The sequence below is a fragment of the Chenopodium album genome, chromosome 4, assembly GCF_948465745.1.
Source record: "Chenopodium album chromosome 4, dcCheAlbu1.1, whole genome shotgun sequence".
Lineage (NCBI taxonomy): Eukaryota > Viridiplantae > Streptophyta > Magnoliopsida > Caryophyllales > Amaranthaceae > Chenopodium > Chenopodium album.
Window position 1 is genome coordinate 2,411,259 of NC_137837.1, and position 19,156 is coordinate 2,430,414.

General features: G+C 36.4%; 2 protein-coding genes across 2 annotated transcripts; both read right to left on the reverse strand.

The window, feature by feature from the left end:
• Positions 1-9,025: 9,025 nt before the first annotated feature.
• On the reverse strand, positions 9,026-15,098 carry LOC145628503 (nonsense-mediated mRNA decay factor SMG7-like). The gene is made up of 8 exons (XM_081680815.1): positions 14,945-15,098; positions 13,752-13,856; positions 12,930-13,535; positions 12,672-12,794; positions 12,062-12,195; positions 10,061-11,986; positions 9,827-9,969; positions 9,026-9,568 (listed from the first exon to the last, which is right to left on the reverse strand). The coding sequence occupies exons 2-6, from the start codon at positions 13,818-13,820 to the stop codon at positions 10,093-10,095; spliced, it is 2,826 nt and encodes a 941-aa protein (XP_081536941.1). The 5' UTR covers positions 13,821-13,856; positions 14,945-15,098; the 3' UTR covers positions 9,026-9,568; positions 9,827-9,969; positions 10,061-10,092.
• A 1,469-nt stretch (positions 15,099-16,567) lies between these two features.
• Positions 16,568-18,672, reverse strand: LOC145628504 (uncharacterized). Its single transcript, XM_081680816.1, has 3 exons — positions 18,451-18,672; positions 17,081-17,732; positions 16,568-16,989 (listed from the first exon to the last, which is right to left on the reverse strand). The coding sequence occupies exons 2-3, from the start codon at positions 17,664-17,666 to the stop codon at positions 16,853-16,855; spliced, it is 723 nt and encodes a 240-aa protein (XP_081536942.1). The 5' UTR covers positions 17,667-17,732; positions 18,451-18,672; the 3' UTR covers positions 16,568-16,852.
• Between the last annotated feature and the right edge of the window lie 484 nt (positions 18,673-19,156).

The following is a 19,156-nucleotide window of genomic DNA, read 5'->3' on the forward strand; positions in this document are numbered from 1 at the left end:
CCGGATTAATTTTGGATTAAGTATAAACTAAGGTATAGAGCTGTCAATTTGGGTAAACGGGTCGGGCAAGAGTGGGTCGGGTTAACTTGGGTCGGGGCAATTCAGATTAATTCCATAACTATGCGGGTCGAGTTTGGGTTGGGTCATGCTTGAGTCGAGTCACGTCGGGTCATACTTCTTATCGATTGGGTCGGGTTTAGGTCGGGTTAATAAAGGTCGGGTTACATTCGGGTCGGGTGAACAATAGGACGGGTTTAATTCGGGTTTTCACGGGTTAAAATGGGTAAGGGTAATTCTCGAGTTCGAGTCGGGTTCGGTTCAAGTCAAAATTTGCGGGTTAGAATCAGGTCGGGTCATTCTCGGGTTTGAGTCGGGTTCGATTCATGTCAATAATTTGTATATTATAATCAGGTCGGGTCATTTTCAAGTCGGGTCATTCTCGGGTTCAAGTCGTGTTATGTTCAAGTTAATAATTTGCAGGTTACAATCACGTCGGGTCATTTCCAAGTCAAGTCATATTCGGGTTCAACTAACTATAAATAGATAGTTATCATTTTTATCAAGCTAATTATTTCCGTTGACTATAATATATATGGAAATATACTAGAGAACTATTGTTTATAATTTGAAAGATAATTATCTCCTTTGACCATACACCAAATATATACTATATTTAACTCTTAAAGTTGAGGATGATGCTTCAATCTTTTGCTGGCCTGAACCGACTTGGTCTCCCTAGACAAAATGCTTTGATTAACAATAATAAGGTGGTCTAAATTGCATTTAAGGTGATTTGAAATCGGGTTAGGAACAATTTGGGTTGAATTTAGGTCGGGTCAATAACAAGTCGTGTTGATTTCGAGTCGGGTTAGTAACAGACCGGGTTGAATTTTTGGGTCGGGTTAGTAATAGGTCTGGTAAAATTCGGGTCGGGTCAATAGCAAGTCGGGTTGAATTTAGGTCAGGTCAATAACAAGTCGGGTTGATTTCGGGTTGGGTTTATAACAGGTTGGGTTGATTTCGGGTTGGGTTTGTAACAGGTTGGGTTAAATTCGGGTCGGGTTAGGAACGGGTAGGTTGAATTTAGGTCAGGTTAGTAACAAGTTGGGATAAAATCGGGATTTGAAGGGTTAAAACGGGATTAGGTAAATTTCGGTTCAAGTCGGGTTCGGTACATTGGCCGTTGTAAACTGGTAAATTGGTGCAAGTTGTAAACCAGTAAATTGGCCGTTTAAAAGCAAATTGAATGGTTCCACACACCCAATTGGACTCCCGGATGGTATTAGGGACCATGGTAAATATTTCGGCAATTTTTATTTCCAGGTGAATAAAGTCAAAAAAATTCCAAAATAGAAGACTAATATCCACACTTTTTAAGAAATTTTGGAGGTTTTGGAGCCCGGTGTCGAAAAGTCTAAAAATTCAATGGGATACATCTCGGGTCATATAATTCCGTTTGGAACCATATATGATCTTATTATGTTGTCATAAATGTTCATGGTAGGCTTGAATTAATGAAGCCGGTCCAAGTTGTAAACCGGTAAATTGGTCGTTTAAAGGCAAATTGGATGCTTCCACCCACCCAATTGGACTCTCGGAGAGTTTTAATGACCATGGTAAACATTACAGAAATTTTTATTCGCGGGCGAAAAAAAAAAATCAAAAAATTTCAAAATTGAAGGCTAATATCCACGCGTTTTGAGAAATTTTGAAGGCTTCGGGGCCCGGTGTAGAAAAGTATTAATATTTTAGGAGATACATCTCGGGGTCATATAGTGCCATTTGGAACCATATATGATCATTATATGTTGTCATAAATGTTCGTAGTAAACTTGAGTTAATAAAATCTGTACAAGTTGTAAACCGGTAGTTAAATTGGCCATTTACAGGCAAATTAGATGGTTCCACCAACCCAATTGGACTCTGGGAGGATATTAGGGATCATGGTAACTATTTCGGCAATTTTTATTTTCGGGTGAAAAAAAGTTTTAAAAAAATCCAAAATTAAAAGCTAATATTCACGCTTTATGAGAAATTTTGGAGGTTTCGGAGCCCGGTGACGAAAAGTATTAAAATTCTATGCGATACGTCTCGGGGTCATATAATGCCGTTTGTAACCATATATGATCGTTCTTTGTTGTCATAAATGTTCTTGGTAGGCTTGAATTAATGAAATCGGTGCAAGTTGTAAACCAGTAAATTGGCCGTTTAAAAGCAGATTGAATGGTTCCACACACCCAATTGGACTCCAAGAGGTTATTATGGACTATGGCTAACATTTCGGCAATTTTTATTTCTAGGTGAAAAAAAGTCAAAAAAATCCAAAATTGAAGATATTATCCACGCTTTTTGAAATTTTTTGGAGGTTTCGGGGCCTGGTGTCGAAAAGTCTTGAAATTCTATGGGACACGTCTCAAGGTCATCTAATGCCGTTTGGAACCATATATGATCATTATTTGTTGTCATAAATGTTCGTGGTAGGGTTGAATTAATGAAATCGGTGCAAGTTGTAACAGGTAAATTGGTCGTTTAAAGACAAATTGGATGCTTCAACCTACCCAATTGGACTCCCGGAGAGTATTAGTGATCATGGTAAACATTACGACAATTATTATTTGCGGGCGAAAAAAAATCAAAAAATTTCAAAATTGAAGGCTAATATCCACGCTTTTTGAGAAATTTTAAAGGTTTCGGGACCCGGTGTAGAAAAGTATTAATATTTTAGGAGATATATCTCTGGGTCATATAGTGCCGTTTGGAACCATATATGATCATTATATGTTGTCATAAATGTTCAAATTAGACTTGAGTTGATAAAATCGATGCAAGTTGTAAATCGAGATTTAAATTGGCCGTTTACAGGCAAATCGGACGGTTTCACCAACCCAATTGGACTCCCGGAAGATATTAGGGACTATGGTAAACATTTCGGCAATGTTTATTTTCATTAGAAAAAAGGCAAAAAAGTACCAAAATTGAAGGCTAATATCCACGCTTTTTGAGAAATTTTAGAGGTTTGGGGCCCGGTGTCGAAAAGTCTTGAAATTTTATAGGATACGTCTCGGGGTCATATAATTCCGTTTAGAACCATATATGATCGTTCTTTGTTTTCATAAATGTTCGTGGTAGGCTTGAATTAATGAAATCGATGCAAGTTGTAAACCGGTAAATTGCTCATTTAAAGGCAAATTGGATGTTTCCACCCACCCAATTGAACTCCCGGAGAGTATTAGGGATCATGGTAAACATTACGACAACTTTTATTTTGCGGGCGAAAAAAATCAAAAAATTACAAAATTGAAGGCTAATAACCACACATTTTTAGAAATTTTGAAGGTTTTAGGGCCCGGTGTAAAAAATTATTCATATTTTAGGAGATACATCTCGGGGTCATATAGTGTCGTTTGGAACCATATATGATCATTATATATTGTCATAAATTTTCGTAGTAGACTTGAGTTAATAAAATCCGTGCAAGTTGTAAACCAGGAGTTAAATTTACCGTTTACAGGAAAATTGAATGGTTCCACCAACCAAATTGGACTCACGGAGGATATTATGGACCATTGTAAACATTTCAGCAATTTTTATTTTCGGGCAAAAAAAATTCAAAAAAATCCAAAATTGAAAACTAATATCCACGCTTTTTGAGAAATATTGGAGGTTTCGGGTCCGTTGTCGAAAAATCTTGAAATTATATGGCATACGTCTTGGGGTCATATAATTCCGTTTGGAACCATATATGATCTTATTATGTTGTCATAAATGTTCATGGTAGGCTTGAATTAATGAAGCCGGTCCAAGTTGTAAACCGGTAAATTGATCGTTTAAAGGCAAATTGGATGCTTCTACCCACCCAATTGGACTTCCGGAGAGTATTAGGGACCATGGTAAACATTACAGCAATTTTTATTTCCGGGCAAAAAAAATAAAAAAATTTCATAATTGAAGGCTAATATCCACGCTTTTGAGAAATTTTGAAGGTTTCGAGGCCTGGTGTATTAAAGTATTAATATTTTAGGAGATACATCTCGTAGTCATATAATGTCATTTGGAACCATATATGATCATTATATGTTGTCATAAATGTTCTTAGTAGACTTGAGTTAATAAAATCCGTGCAAGTTGTAAACCGGTAGTTAAATTGGCCGTTTACAGGAAAATTGGATGGTTTCACCAACCCAATTGGACTCCCGGAGGATAGGGTCCATGGTAAACATTTCGGCAATTTTTATTTTCGGGCGAAAAAAAAATCAAAAAAATCCAAAATTGAATATTAATAATATCCACGCTTTTTGAGAAATTTTGGAGGTTTCGGGGCTCGGTGTCGAAAAGTCTTGAAATTCTGTGGGATACGTCTCGGGGTCATATAATGCCGTTTGGAACCAATTACGACCATTATTTGTTGTCATAAATGTTCGTGGTAGGCTTGAATTGATGAAATCGGTGTAAGTTGTAAACCGGTAGACTGGTCGTTTAAAGGCAAATTGGAGTCTTCCACCCACCCAATTGGACTCTCGGAGAGTATTAGGGACAATGGTTAACATTACGATAATTTTATTTTCGGGCGAAAAAAAAATCAAAAAATTTCAAAAATGAAGGCTAATATCCACGGTTTTTGAGAAATTTTGAAGGTTTCGGGGCCCGATTTAGAAAAGTATTAATATTTTAGGAGATACATCTCGGGGTCATATTATGCCATTTGGAACCATATATGATCATTATATGTTGTCATAAATGTTCGCAGTAGACTTGAGTTAATAAAATTCGTGCAAGTTGTAAATCGGTAGTTAAATTGGCTGTTTACAGGCAAATTGGATGGTTCCACCAACCTAATTGGACTCACGGAGGATATTAGGGACCATTGTGAACATTTCAGCAATTTTTATTTTCGGGCAAAAAAAATTCAAAAAAATCCAAAATTGAAGACTAATATCCACACTTTTTGAGAAATTTTGGAGGTTTCGTGACCCGGTGTCGGAAATTCTTGAAATTTTAGGTAATACATCTTGGGGTCATATAATGCTGTTTGGAACCATATATGATTATTTTTTGTTGTCATAAATGTTCGCGATAGGCTTGAGTCAATGAAATCGGTGCAAGTTGTAAACCGATAAATTGGTCGTTTAAAGGCAAATTGGATGGTTCCACCCACCCATAGGACTCCGGGATGGTATTAGGGTCTATGGTAAACTTTTAGTCAATTTTTATTTTTTATGGAAAAAAAGTCAAAAAATTCAAAATTGAAGGCTAATTATCCACGATTTTTGAGAAATTTTAGAGGATCCGGGGCCCGGTGTCGAAAAGTCTTAAAATGCTAGGGGATACGTCTCGGGGTCATTTAATTCCGTTTGGAACCATATATAATCATTATTTGTTGTCTTAAATGTATGTGGTAGGCTTGAGTTAATGAAATCGATGCAATTGTAAATCGGTAATATAAGTCGGCTGTTTAAAAGCAAATTGGATGGTTCCACCCAGCCAGGTGTCCCGAAGGGTATTATGGACCATTGTAAAAATTACGGTCATTTTTTTTCCAGACGAATAAAAGTAAAAAAAATTCCAAAATTGAAGTCTAGTATCCACGCATTTTGCGAAAATTTTTGTGGTTTCGGGCCCGGTGTCGAAAAGTATTAAAATTCTAGGGAATACATCTCGGGGTCATATAATGCCGTTTGGAACCATATTTGATAATTATATGTTGTCATAAATGTTCGTAGTAGACTTGAGTTAATAAAATCCGTGCAAGTTGTGAACCAGTAAATTGGTCATTTAAAGGCAAATTTGAATGTTTTACCCACCCAATTGGATTCCCGGGGGGTATTAGGGACCATGGTAAACATTTCGGTAATTTTTATTTCCGTGCGAAAAAAAGTCAAAAAATTCCAAAATTGAAGGCTAATATCCATGCTTTTTTTAGAAATTTTGAAAGTTTCGGGGCCCAGTGTCGGAAAGAAATGAGATTTTAAGGGATACATCTCGGGGTCATATAATGTCGTTTGGAACCACAAATGATCATTATATGTTGTCATAAATGTTCGTGGTAGGCTTGAGTTAATGAAATCGGTGCAAGTTGTAAACCAGTAAATTGGCCGCTTAAAAGCAAATTGGATGGTTCCACCCACCCAATTGGACTCTAGGATGGTATTAGGGACCATGGTAAACATTTCGGCATTTTTTATTTCCGGACCAAAAAAAAAAATCAAAAAATTCCAAATTGAAGGCTAATATACCTGTTTTTGAGAAATTTTGGAGGTTTTTGGGCCCGTGTTGAAAAGACTTGAGATTTTAGGAGATACATCTCAGGGTCATATGTTCCCGTTGGGAATCATATATGATCATTATATGTTGTCATAAATGTTCGTGGTAGGCTTGAATTAATGAAATCGGTGCAAGTTGTAAATCGGTAAATTGGTCATTTAAAGGCAAATTAGATGGTTCCACCAACCCAATTGGACTCCCGGAGGATATTAGGGACCATGGTAAACATTTCGGCAATTTTTATTTCCGGGCGAAAAAAAGTCAAAAAATTCCAAAATTGAAGGCTAATATCCATGCTTTTTGAGAAATTTTGGAGGTTTCGAGGCCCGGTGTCGAAAAGGCTTTAGATTTTAGGGGATACATTTCAGAGTCATATAATGCCATTTGGAATCATATATGATCATTATATGTTGTCATAAATGTTCGTGGTAGACTTGAATTAATGAAATCGGTGCAAGTTGTAAATCGGTAAATTGGCCGTTTAAAGGCAAATTGGATGGTTCCACCCAACCAATTGGATTCCAAAGGGTATTAGGAACCATGGTAAACATTTCGGCAATTTTTATTTCGGGCAAAAAAACGTCAAAAAATTCCAAAATTGAAGGCTAATATCCACACTTTTTGAGAAATTTTGTAGGCTTCGGGTAGAGTTGTCTATTCAGGTAAACGGGTCGGGTTTGGTTCGGGTCTACTCGGGTCGGGTCAATTCGGATTAATTCCATAACCTATGCGGGTCGGGTTTGGGTTTGGTCATGCTTGAGTCGGGTCACGTCGGGTCATACTTCTTATTGAGTTTGGATCGAGTTTAGGTAGGGTTAATAACAGGTCGGGTTACATTCGGGTTGGGTGAACAATAGGTCGAGTTTAATTCGGGTTTTCACGGGTTAAAACGGGTTAGGGTAATTCTCGGTTTCGAGTCGGGTTCGATTTAAGTCAATAATTTGCTGGTTAGAATCAGGTCGGGTCATTCTCGGGTTTGAGTCGGGTTCGGTTCAAGTCAATAATTTGCGGGTTATAATCAGGTCGGGTCATTTTCAAGTCGGGTCACTCTCGGGCTCAAGTCGGGTTAGGTTCAAGTCAATAATTTGCAGGTTATAATAGGTTAGGTTATTTCCAAGTCGGGTCATTCTCGGAGTCAAGTCGGGTTATGTTCAAGTCAATATTTTACAGGTTACAATCAGGTCGGGTCATTTTCATGTCAGGTCTTATTCGGGATTTCGGTTTTAACTAACTATAAATAGATAGTTATCATTTTTATCAAGCTAATTATTTCCTTTGACTATAATTTATATGGAAATATACTAGGGATCTATAGTTTATAATTTAGGAAGATAATTATCTCCTTCGACTATACAACAAATATATACTAAATTTAACTCTTAAATTTGAGGATGATGCTCCTTTCTTTTGCTGGCTTGGACCAACTTGGTCTCCCAAGACAAAATTCTTTGATCAACAATAATAAGGTGGTCTAAATTGCATTTAAGGTGATTTGAAATCGGGTCAGGAACAATTTGGGTTGAATTTAGGTCTGGTCAATAACAAGTCGTGTTGATTTTTTGTCGGGTTAGTAACAGATCGGGTTGAATTTTTGGGTCGGGTTAGTAATAGGTCTGGTAAAATTCGGGTCGGGTCAATAACAAGTCGGGTTGAATTTAGGTCAGGTCAATAACAAGTCGGGTTGATTTCGGGTCGTATTTGTAACAGGTTGGGTTAAATTCGAGTCAGGTTAGGAACGAGTTGGGTTGAATTCAGGTCAGGTTAGTAACAAGTCGCGATAAAATCGGGATTTGAAGGGTTAAATCGGGTTTGTGTCAATTTTGGTTCAAGTTGGGTTCGGTTCAGGTCAATAATTTACGGGTTACATTCGGGTCGGGTCATCTCCAGGTCAGTTCATGTTCGGGTTCGGGTCTCACATACTCGGGTCAACTCGGGTCTATGGTTGGTTTTAGGTCGGGTTTGGGTCACCATTTTTTCGGGTTCAGATGGGTCGATTAATAGTCGGGTTTGAGTCGGTATTTCGGTTCGGGTCAACTTTTGACAGCTATACTAAGGTATGTATCAAAGAAGGAGGTTCAATTAATAATATTTAAAAAAAAAAAAAAAAAAGAATTTTGATAGATAATTAAAGTTTTATTCAATTAAATCATTATGCAAAGGGTAATAGAAGATCGTTGTGGTTTGTGGGGCATGTGACTAATGCGGAATTGTGGTCGATTGGATAGAGGAAAGGGGGGAAAGGAGACAAAGCAGTAGAGAGGATGTATGTCGTTTTGCCTAGCTTGAGCCTTGTATTTATGGGGGTCACGTTGTCGTTTTATTTATTGTCTATCTTCTTGATTTGGTTAAATGTCGTATAACTTCTCATTTATGAATCAATCTACCTCTTAAAACAAATGATTTAAAATAAACAAAGATAGTAAACACTAACTGTCTTTAGTATGATCCTCTACTTGTCTACTTAATCATATTATCTAAATTTGATTTCATGTATCCAAAACTGAAAATTATTGACCAGAATTGTTGATTAATGTGTAAAATGAAACATAATCTTACAATATCCTATTAATGTGATAGCTTTCTCAAGTAGAAACTTCTCTGAAAACTCCAGTATGCTCTATGCATTTTTCTCTAATCATCAAAATCAAATGAATGAAACAGACCATTTTACGGCATTAAACAGCAGTCACCCACACCAAACAGCAGACTTGGTTCGGTAAAATCACCTATGGGGCTAGAAGTTGGAAACCGAGAGCCCGAGAGAGAACAAAAGATAGCTGTTTTATTGCATATCTTATAGAAAGTTTGATATAGCTTAGCAAACAGGAGGTTTTCAGAATTCAAATACACAAGTTTTTTGGTTCAAACAACATACTTAAGTTTCAAATAACACAAACACACATAAAAGCAAGAAACTTCATCAGTTTTCCTGATGATTATTTTGAGCAACCCCTAAGATCAGAGGTGATATGTTTTCTTCACAAACCCTCCAATTATGCATCACAACTCCCAACAAAAGCCTCCAGAACACAACCATCAGTGTTTCAGAAACTCCAGGAAGAGAACACTAGTTCCAGCCATCTTCCGGTAACAGCAGCCAACTGACGAGAAAACTATGACAAGCATCAACACTGGACAACTGTCTGCTTGACCAAACACAGCAGTTTTCTATGTAATTTATCATCCATCGAGTGACCAAATCAACCGGGATATATCATGGTCAAAAGGGGAAAAGATGGCGACAAAAATAATTTAGTTTGCAACAAGCCATTTTAATCACTCCTCCCACCAGAGGAAGCGGCAGAATCTGCATGACAAAAATGTGTTGTCAATAGCAATAAAGTTTAGTGGAGGTTTGCATTCGCTGCAAAGAGATAATAAATATTGAAGGCAGTCAAGTATGAAATTCCAAAACAGAATGTTGAAGTGAAATGAAGCACAGAGCATATCAATAATTTAGAGTAGCTTAAATGTCAACCTGGTATGAACTGAAGCACTTGAAAAACAAACCACAATGAAAGAACATAAAATTATGTTGATGGTAGTATATAAGGAGTTTACTCACAAGTTTGGCAGTTAGTCCTCGCTGGACACCTTACACCACCCATCACCTTGTACACCAAAAAACAGTGAGAACAGTACATAGCTGGGGTGTGCACTTGGCAAAGTAATGCAGGACAGGATATTCATCATATTCAATCTCCGGGCCTTGAAAAGAAGGAAATGACAGTCAGCAATTCAGCATGTATGATTTAGGTCAATGCCAAAGAACCATCACTTAGCAATGACTTATACTCACCATCCACATCGCAAAACACCACCAAAGTGATCTCACACACGATACTGACCAGTCCAGGGGGATTGTCCTTGGTACTGCTCTGGCTGAGGAGTGAACTGGTGATTCCCAGTCATAACATGCTGTTGTTCAAGCAACTTTTGCTCATGGTTGTGATTTAGATTTCGGAAAGGCTGGTAATCTGGATAGTTTTTCGGGTTCCCCCCTTGAAACTGACCAGCAGGAGCTTGCATTCCAGGAAATGGCAAGCCAGTATTTCCATTTGAGCTATTCATAGTAGTTAAGAACTGGGAGTTGGCATGTAAAACATTATTACTAGCATGATTGGGCCCTATATTACTTACTGAGGGCGGCATGTGATAAGACTGATAACCATCCAACCAGCTATAATCGTCAACTACTAAAGATCCATTACTCCCAGGCACACCAGACATAGGCATACTAACATGTTTCGGTGGAACAGGACTAAAACCAGGTGGAGGCCCAAGATGCCTAACAGGACGGCCCACTTGACTTTTAAATGCTGCTGAAGAGAAAGATGGCGGCTTTACAGACATATTATCAGTAGACACTTCAGGAAATGCAGAATAATCCATCTTGGATGAGTGCATAACTTCTGGAGCTCTTCTGTAATCTGAGTAGATAGCAGTATCCATAAAACTAGCAGATGGTTGGGGAGGCAAATGTGAACCAGCACCCAGGATACCCAAACTTCCTTTCAATTCAGAATTCGATACATGGCCATTTTCCATGAACTTCAATCTGTTTATGCCATCTGCAAGTGAAGCTTGCTGTTCAACGAGCCATCGTGAATCATGCATATCCCTCACGGGATAACTTTGTGAAGCAACATTGCCAGATGGCGGAATACGTTCTGACGTAGCCTGTTGATAGTGCACGCTGGATACAGGTGGGGTACTCCTTCCCTGCTTTAATTCCTCATTAAAGATCCAAGTTGGTCCAGTGGCATCCATCTGCTTCTCAACAAGTGCTGGCTTAAAAACAATTTCTTCATCATCGTCATCTCCTTCGCCTAATTGCTGAATATTCTCTTTCATTGTCATAGAATTAACAGATGACATTGTAACCACTTGCTCAGTTGAAGGTGATTCAGTTAACCCCATATAGGAACTCGGCATGCTATTGTCAGATACTTGCAGTTGAACTCCAATAACAAATTGTTTCACCTTTGAATCATAGGACACAGACTTGTGATCAACCATTGCTACACTAACCAAGGCTCTGCCTGCAGCAATGATTCTCTTTACTCGAGTTCGTTTTTCCTTACTACTACCACCAACACTGATTAACTGCTTTCTTGAAAAATCTAGAATACTATGTGCAGGAAGAATGGGCAAAAACCCCCTCAACTCAAAATCCTCTGACAAAGCAAGTCGACTTTCAGTCTCCCCTTCATCATACCTGGTCATGTTAGTAAAACAAGTTTCATCCCCATCATCATCAGCTGCAACCAGACGACTGGATAGAAGCTTATTAAGCAAAGCTATGCAATGCTTCCAGAATGACGATCTAGCAGCACTTGGTTTTTTCTCATTAGTGGTGCAAGCTGCGAATTCTGGATAACACGCTAACCACTCGAGAAATACCAGAATGCTAGGTAGAAGGAAACTAGATGAAGAATCATGAAGTTGCACAGATCTCTCGACAATAAGACTCATAAGTTCAAAAGTAACGTTACGAGCATTATCACATAGAAGATTGTGCTGTAAGATTTCAGCATAAGAGTGACCTTCATTCTTCTTACTCACATTATAAACTGTGAATATGAGGATAGCCACAAGTCTCAAAATGGCAAGCCCATTCTCCATACCATCTTTGCCAAAATTCAACTCTTCCTCTGCTCCAGAAGAAAGAAGCTCATGAAATACTCCTCTTACTGAAGAAAGAACAGCAGCAAATGTCTCCATGCTGAAAGAAGTGATTAAAAATTAGAAGATACTAAAATGATTGTTTGTCGTACCTTATATATGCAAAATTAAGTACCTAGTACGAGTGAATAAAATGCCATGAAGCCGGACAAACTGGGTACAGAATTCCTTATATTTCTCCTTGACACTAACTTCTCTGTCCCCATTGGTCTTTGTTGTCTCAATCAGCTGATTATAGTTTTGACGATTCTGTAATAATCCCAAATATCATATCAGAAACAAACTCTATTAGAATCATTCAACCAGCTAACATGGAGTAACAAATTTACCCCTGCCTCAATGCTTAAAATGAATTAAATTGTGATGATAGACAATACTTAGCTTATTCCTTATCAAGAAAACCAAAAAAACAAAATAGTAGTAAAAATCTCATCAAAATGAGGAAACCTTGGAAGGCATTTCAAGAGATGGATCATGAGATTCATAACATACAAATCCTTGAAGTAATGAGAACATTATAAATGATAGGAAGATACTTATCCACTGTTTTAAACAAACATCCATCCAAGTGAAACCCAGCACATAGCAGAGAAAACAAATAAAGCAAAAGCACCTCACTCCTCAAGCTTGAGTGCTTGACCAAATACATCCAATGAGAGGAATGAAAACTTAAATTAAAGCACCATATGTTTACATGTAGTATGTGAGTGGTTTCATTTTTGTACCTTTTCAAATGCAATAACCAAATTGTCTTTTGCAGTTGGAAAGGGGATCTCAGCAGCCAAACTTCTAAAATAACGGTAAACAGCCACCAGTTCATCACTTGAGTATGTAGACAATATTGCAAGCTGACAAGACAACATTGACCCAGGATAAATAATTTTTAGAAATCAAACAAAAATCTATACAATATTAAGAAAAAAATTTACTATCAAAGAAATAAGAAAAATAGAACCAACAATCATATAGATAAGATGACAAACCTGATGATGTGGATTGCCGTTGGATGGCCAAAGAGACGCAGCTTGCAGATAGTAACTTGACGCTGCAGAAAACTCACGAACTCTAGATTCACCCTCCCCATACACACCTTTGTAACGTGCAAGATCACCTAGATAAATGAGACTACGATGACAAGAAACTAGTGCCTTCTTCACATCAGATGACTTAGCAGTGTCAGTTCCCATAACAGTATCACTGTCTGAATCTTCAGTAAAATGCCCTAAAGGGAGACCATACTTCGCTCTAATTTTAAGAATCAAGTCATGATAGAAGCCAGTAGCCTCAGATAGGAAGGCCTTAAACTGAACACGGATTTTTGTTATTCTGTCTTGTACTTGAGGAGCTCTCCCGCTGTTAGTTGCAGATGATCGCACAGAAGCTTGAGCAGCACTGAAGTGTCCTCTGAATTCCTCAATTCGCTTGTAATGAAGTTGCCATAGGGAAAATTCAATATTATGCTGTTCAGAAAAGGCATGATCTTCAAGAATTATTGCCTCATAGTTCTCTCTTATCTGATACCAAGCATTAGGATCAGATGGAATCTTAGCCTGGAGAGACTTCTGCCGCTTCTTTTCCAACTCAATGTTCTACAGGAAATGAATTTTCAGAGTGCATAAGGTAATATAATAAACAGCATGAAAAATTGAAAAGTATCTGACATAAGACTTCATGTCCAATTACAAAAGCATTAACAGACAAGAAAAGGAGCACATGCACATTAATAGGCTCACGATTAGCAATATCTGACAATGGAGAGAAGCACAACTGTAAAGCATTGAAAATGGAAGGACATAACAACACACCTTGTTATATAACTGCAGAGCACGTTCCTTTGATGCTGAATTAGGTGTCTTTTCCATCTGAACAACCATCAATAATGACTATCTCGATTTCACTCAACATTAACCCTGATCATAAAATTTAAACAAAACCATCACAAACATCTCGACAGAGCATTTGAGGGATGGGGGTGGGGGTGGGGGTGCTGAACCTCCACAACAATTAACCATATTGAAAGCCAATACAGCAGATATTTGATGCCTTAAAAAGCTCAGAAAACTCCAAACAATTTCTAACAAGTCTAAGTTATTGGACTTTGATTCGGCAAGACATTGAAAAGGGTCCTATTGAACTAACAAACTAACAGTATCAATCCAAGCCGAGATTAAAGCCAACTTTAAATTTGCAATTACCTATCCAAACTCTAAGAAAAATAAGTTTTCAAACTTCACAAGTGCTAAAATCATGAAAATGCTGGCAACTCAGCATAATTGGAAGCCCTAGAATAACACAATTACATATCAATCAGAATTACCAACAAGGCCGACATATTTGCAACCCTAGGCAATTCATCATCAAATTCAATACTAATCAACTTGGTGTTTCATAACACGACTTCAAAATTAAAACCCACAACCTACTAAACCCTATCAGGCTTCAAAAACCCAGATTGCACAACACCTCCATTCAATGATCGCAAGTTCATTCTCATAGCCCAAACCTATATTAGCGACTAATCCGACACCGCAGCAGATGGAACCCCATATACATTAAGCAAACTAAAACTATATTTTAGAACCTGAACAAGTCAAAATTGATGATAATGCTAATTTCAACAAACATGGAACAAAAACCCCAACATAAGCAAGATATAAAAAAATCAAGTCTTGACATAAAGTAAAGGAACCGATCAACCCAAAATTGATTTCAACGCAAAAATCAACACTTTCATCAATATAATGTAAACCCACATAAGAATCCATAAACCCAGAAAAGGGCTCAATCCAATTAACAAATTAATTATTAAAAAACCCCAAATTTTAGGGAAATTTTACATAATTGACAATTGGGAACCCAACAATTAAAGGGGAAAAAAAAAATCAAATAGCATAAAAAACCAACAATGTCAATGAAAAACAACAACGACCCATGAAATAATTAGACAATCAGAAATCAAAAACAAGAAATTGAAGAAGATAAGAGTAGAATAACTTACCCCCCAAGAAGGAGGAAGAGTGGTGAGAGACAGAATGGAAGGTGAAGTAGAGAGAGAAAAGGGTAGAAATTGTATTGGTGGGTCAATCTTAGAGAGAGAATAATGTGAGAGATTTGGGGGAAAAAGACTCAGAGCCTCAGGTCTCACAAAACCTTAAGAGACGGAAGATACCACGTTTTTGTAAGAAATTTTGCAAATAATTACTTGTATCAAAAATTACTCTTCCTTTCATAACAATTAACACATTTAATTTTTTAACTTCGACTATAGTCTTATAAAATGTTTTAAAACAGATTTTGATATATTGTTTCGTAATATCAATATTTTTTAGTCCATATGATTTTTATTTAAATGTGTTAAGTTTGACTGTGTCAATTATTGTAGAATAAAGAAAGTATATACATTCCTCCATCTCCTTCTGTTTCAAAACAATCGACACTACTCCCTCCAATCCTGAACAATTGACGCAGTCAAACTTGACACATATGTCAATGCACTATTTAGTTATTTAACAATACGAGTATATTTAATGATTAAATTTGTTTTTTATATGTTAATAATAAATGAGGGTCAAAGTTAGTATATGAATGGTAAAAAAAGTCAAATGTGTCAATTATCACATAGAGTATATTTAATGGTTCAATTAATTATAACTCCAACACAAAACTAGTATGTTATAAATTTGTTATATATACATAATGTTCGTTTATATATATATATATATATATATATATATATATATATATATATATATATATATATATATATATATATATATATATATATATATATAATATTTTGATTGATTAAAATAAATATAGTTAAATTTATTTATTCAATTTTTCAAGATTAATTGACTTTTTAAAGTACAAGAAATTAGGAATGGTGGTGATACATTTTTTTTTTTATCTCACACTGTTACACATATAATTATTAAATAATTGTTAATTTGTCAGAGGACAGCTTAAGATGTTGGTTGAAATTCACGATCGATTTATATACTCTACCAGATTCATTATTGAAATAATATAAATATCTTCCTACTAATGATACTAGAGAAAATACACCTTTTATATTATTTGCAATGGTTACGATTAGACATTTTCCCTCTTTACTTTATGTCAAATCGATGCAAATAATGTGTAACGGAGGTAGTAAAACGTAGTGTATTTCAAAAAAAAAAAAAAAAAAAAAAGAAACATTAAAGAGTTAGTTTTTACCAAATAAATAAATAAATAAAGATAAGGGAAGAGATAGATCAATGACTCATAAAATTGGAAGGAAAAAGTCAAATAAATTTCAAACAAAGTCATAGAGTAACGCCTTACCAACCTAATAATCTTAAAATTAAAGAGATAACAAATCATTTGGAAAATGAGATACAAAAACTCTCAACCTGAGCAAAATTGCAGACAAGGTTTTCAGAGTAGGGTATAACTCGAGTCACTTGACGATGTTTTCAGGAGACTTGAACATAAAGTTGAGCTCCTACAACTCTGATTTATGCTGTCAAACTGTTGCTATCGATCGTGCTGCAGTTGCATCTGCCTTTTGGAGTGATCATACGCTGGGTTCTGTAAACTTTTGTACATAACTAGAACGGAGGGAGTACAGAACTACCAATGAACTTGAAACTATTTTACTTCGTAATATATATGAATATATTGATAGTGTATTTACAGTACGAGAAATCATTTCCTCGATTAGCTACAAGCCTACAACAAACATGCAACATCCACCTTCAGATGCAGATAACTACCATAATCTATCTAGTGACACTAGGCTGAGACCTCTCAAACAGTTCAACAGATTAAAACAAAAGTTTGCAATGCTTTAGTATGTACAGAACGTAAAGGACAGCACCACAATTATAAACAAACTTAACTACGAAATTTGATGTATGATTGTTCATTCCATCTTCACATTTGCCCGCCAACTCCATCCTTTCCACCTAATATTGCTCAGCCATCCAAATTGAAGCAGAGGTTGTCCTGATCCAAACTTCACGAGATATGTTCTGTAAGGTATGAGGATGTTCCTGAGACCTGCCAGCAAAATCAACCAGCAATTATATCAAGAATAGGTCAACAATCAACAGTTAAAAGAAAAGTGTAAGAAAACATAAACGCGAAGTACCTTGTGTGCACATTGTTCTATAAACATGAGCAACGTGCTTATTCCCCTTAGTGTGCACTCGAGTCTTCTCTAAGCACTCCAGAAAAGCCAGATCAGCTTCCAGCAGCTTTGCTTGGTCATGAGTGTCATAGCCTATATCATGACAATAGCAACAATAATCCAACCAATCTATAGGGCGCTTGTCCCAAACATGGGAGCCTCCATCCTTCCCACTGGACCAATTTGGCCCACAGTAGTGACCATATCTTGGAAAGAACTGAGACAAGAAAGCCCGAGGTCCAGTATGCCAAGGAACCTTAGATACATAAGGCCTAAACCGTAATTGAGGGGACTGAGAAGATAATGACACATCACCAGCTCTAGATCTTGCTCGTCTTTTCAACCCTTTATTAATAGTAGTTGGCATAGGCAATCTATCTCTAAGATTGACAGCCCAAGGGATGATCGAAAGAAGAGACCATCCAAAGAAGTTGAAATCAATCGATGGCCAATTCTTAGGCGACTCTGTAACTATTAGTGGCGGCTTCAATGTTTGCTCCATCTCGCTATTCTTCCTAGGAATTTGATCAGGAAACTTGAAGCTCATCACTACAAAAAGGGATAAGCTAACCTTGAGGCGAAAACGTCCTTAACACCAGATCAAAAATTTCCCCTGTCAATTTATACACAACACCATACTGTCAATAAAACCTTATATTCACCCACAATCTTCTGAACACAAGGTCCACTTCTACCTCAGAATCTTCATTCACAACATATTATTTGTACTGCTGTATGTTAAGTGTTAACCTTAAACATTCAGCTAAGTCATCCTACACTCGATCACACCAAATTAGACCATATTCGAGATGTCGAAAATTACTTGATGAACATGACAAAATTTATGAGAATATACCACAAACTATGGACTTTCATAAAGCATGGCAAGAAAGAAAGACTTAAACACTCATCTTCTACTCTCAATCAAAATTTTGCAAAAATTCTCTTAATTTACATCTAAAATTCCAGAGAGATAACATGCATACAAATAAATAGTTTATAAATTCAATAAATTCATCATCTTCAAAAACCCAAAAACCTCACATAGAGAAAGAGAAATCCACTTCAATTATTCATCAATTTTCACCCAATTTCATAAAATTAACTGATGGGTTATTGAAAACATTGATGAAAAAAAAAAACCCAATTAATCCTCTTATCTTTCTCTTGAATTACCAATTCAACAAAACACATAATTCAAATCCTAAAAGGGACGTAAAACCCAAAATTCAAAAGCATTCATTCAATAATTCCCAGAAATTTACAGCAAAATTAAGATTAAAAACACACGAAATCATGCAATTCAAAATAAAAAAATGGAATAGACTTACATGGGCAATTGGGAAAATCATCATAAGAATCGTAATCAAAAGAGCAACCAGAATGAGCGAGAGGAGAGAGAAAGCGACAATCAAAGGAAGAAGAAGTAAGTGTTGTTGAGTGGCGTGTTAATTTCCTGGTTAAGAAGAGAGAGGAAAACGGAAAAAGATGGGAATTTTGTTTTCAAAAGAATTAAATGGTGGATATTCGATTTCATTCAATCTTCAATTTTCCAATTACAAATTCAATTTGCAGATCATACGCCGCTTTTTATTGGGCATTGTGGATTGTTTTTATGTTGCTTAACATTTTGTACCATATCTTTTTTTTTTTTTTTTAATTTTATTAATACGAGTATAATAATATTGTACTCCGTATTGACCGTCTATATGTATTGCATTATTGAGTACGGAGTATTTAAGTGGTCAATGTGGTAATTGTGGTTTACACAAATTCTCGTACGAACACGAGATAATACTCTTGGTTGTACCATGCACAGTAGTACTGTACACATGGTAAGCTTTGGATTTCGGATATTTATAGATTGTGCTTAGATAGAATGTATTTATGTATGCTTGTGACACACATTTAGAGTATGTTCTTTTCAAATTATTTTCAGTTCAACTTTTAATTGCCTTCTCTCGTAAAATATTCAGTTCAGTCAATCAAAACAGGCCCTTAATTGCAATATCCGAAGATGCTTATCATTGATGCATC

Excerpts from the sequence above, each read along its gene's own strand:
- LOC145628504 (XM_081680816.1), bottom strand. The coding sequence starts at position 17,666 with ATGAGCTTCAAGTTTCCTGATCAAATTCCTAGGAAGAATAGCGAGATG. Across the intron at positions 16,990-17,080 it reads TAGAACAATGTGCACACAAG|GTCTCAGGAACATCCTCATA; the intron begins GTACTTCGCGTT and ends TTTTGCTGGCAG.
- LOC145628503 (XM_081680815.1), bottom strand. The coding sequence starts at position 13,820 with ATGGTTGTTCAGATGGAAAAGACACCTAATTCAGCATCAAAGGAACGT. Across the intron at positions 13,536-13,751 it reads CTCTGCAGTTATATAACAAG|AACATTGAGTTGGAAAAGAA; the intron begins GTGTGTTGTTAT and ends CATTTCCTGTAG. Across the intron at positions 11,987-12,061 it reads ATTTTATTCACTCGTACTAG|CATGGAGACATTTGCTGCTG; the intron begins GTACTTAATTTT and ends CACTTCTTTCAG.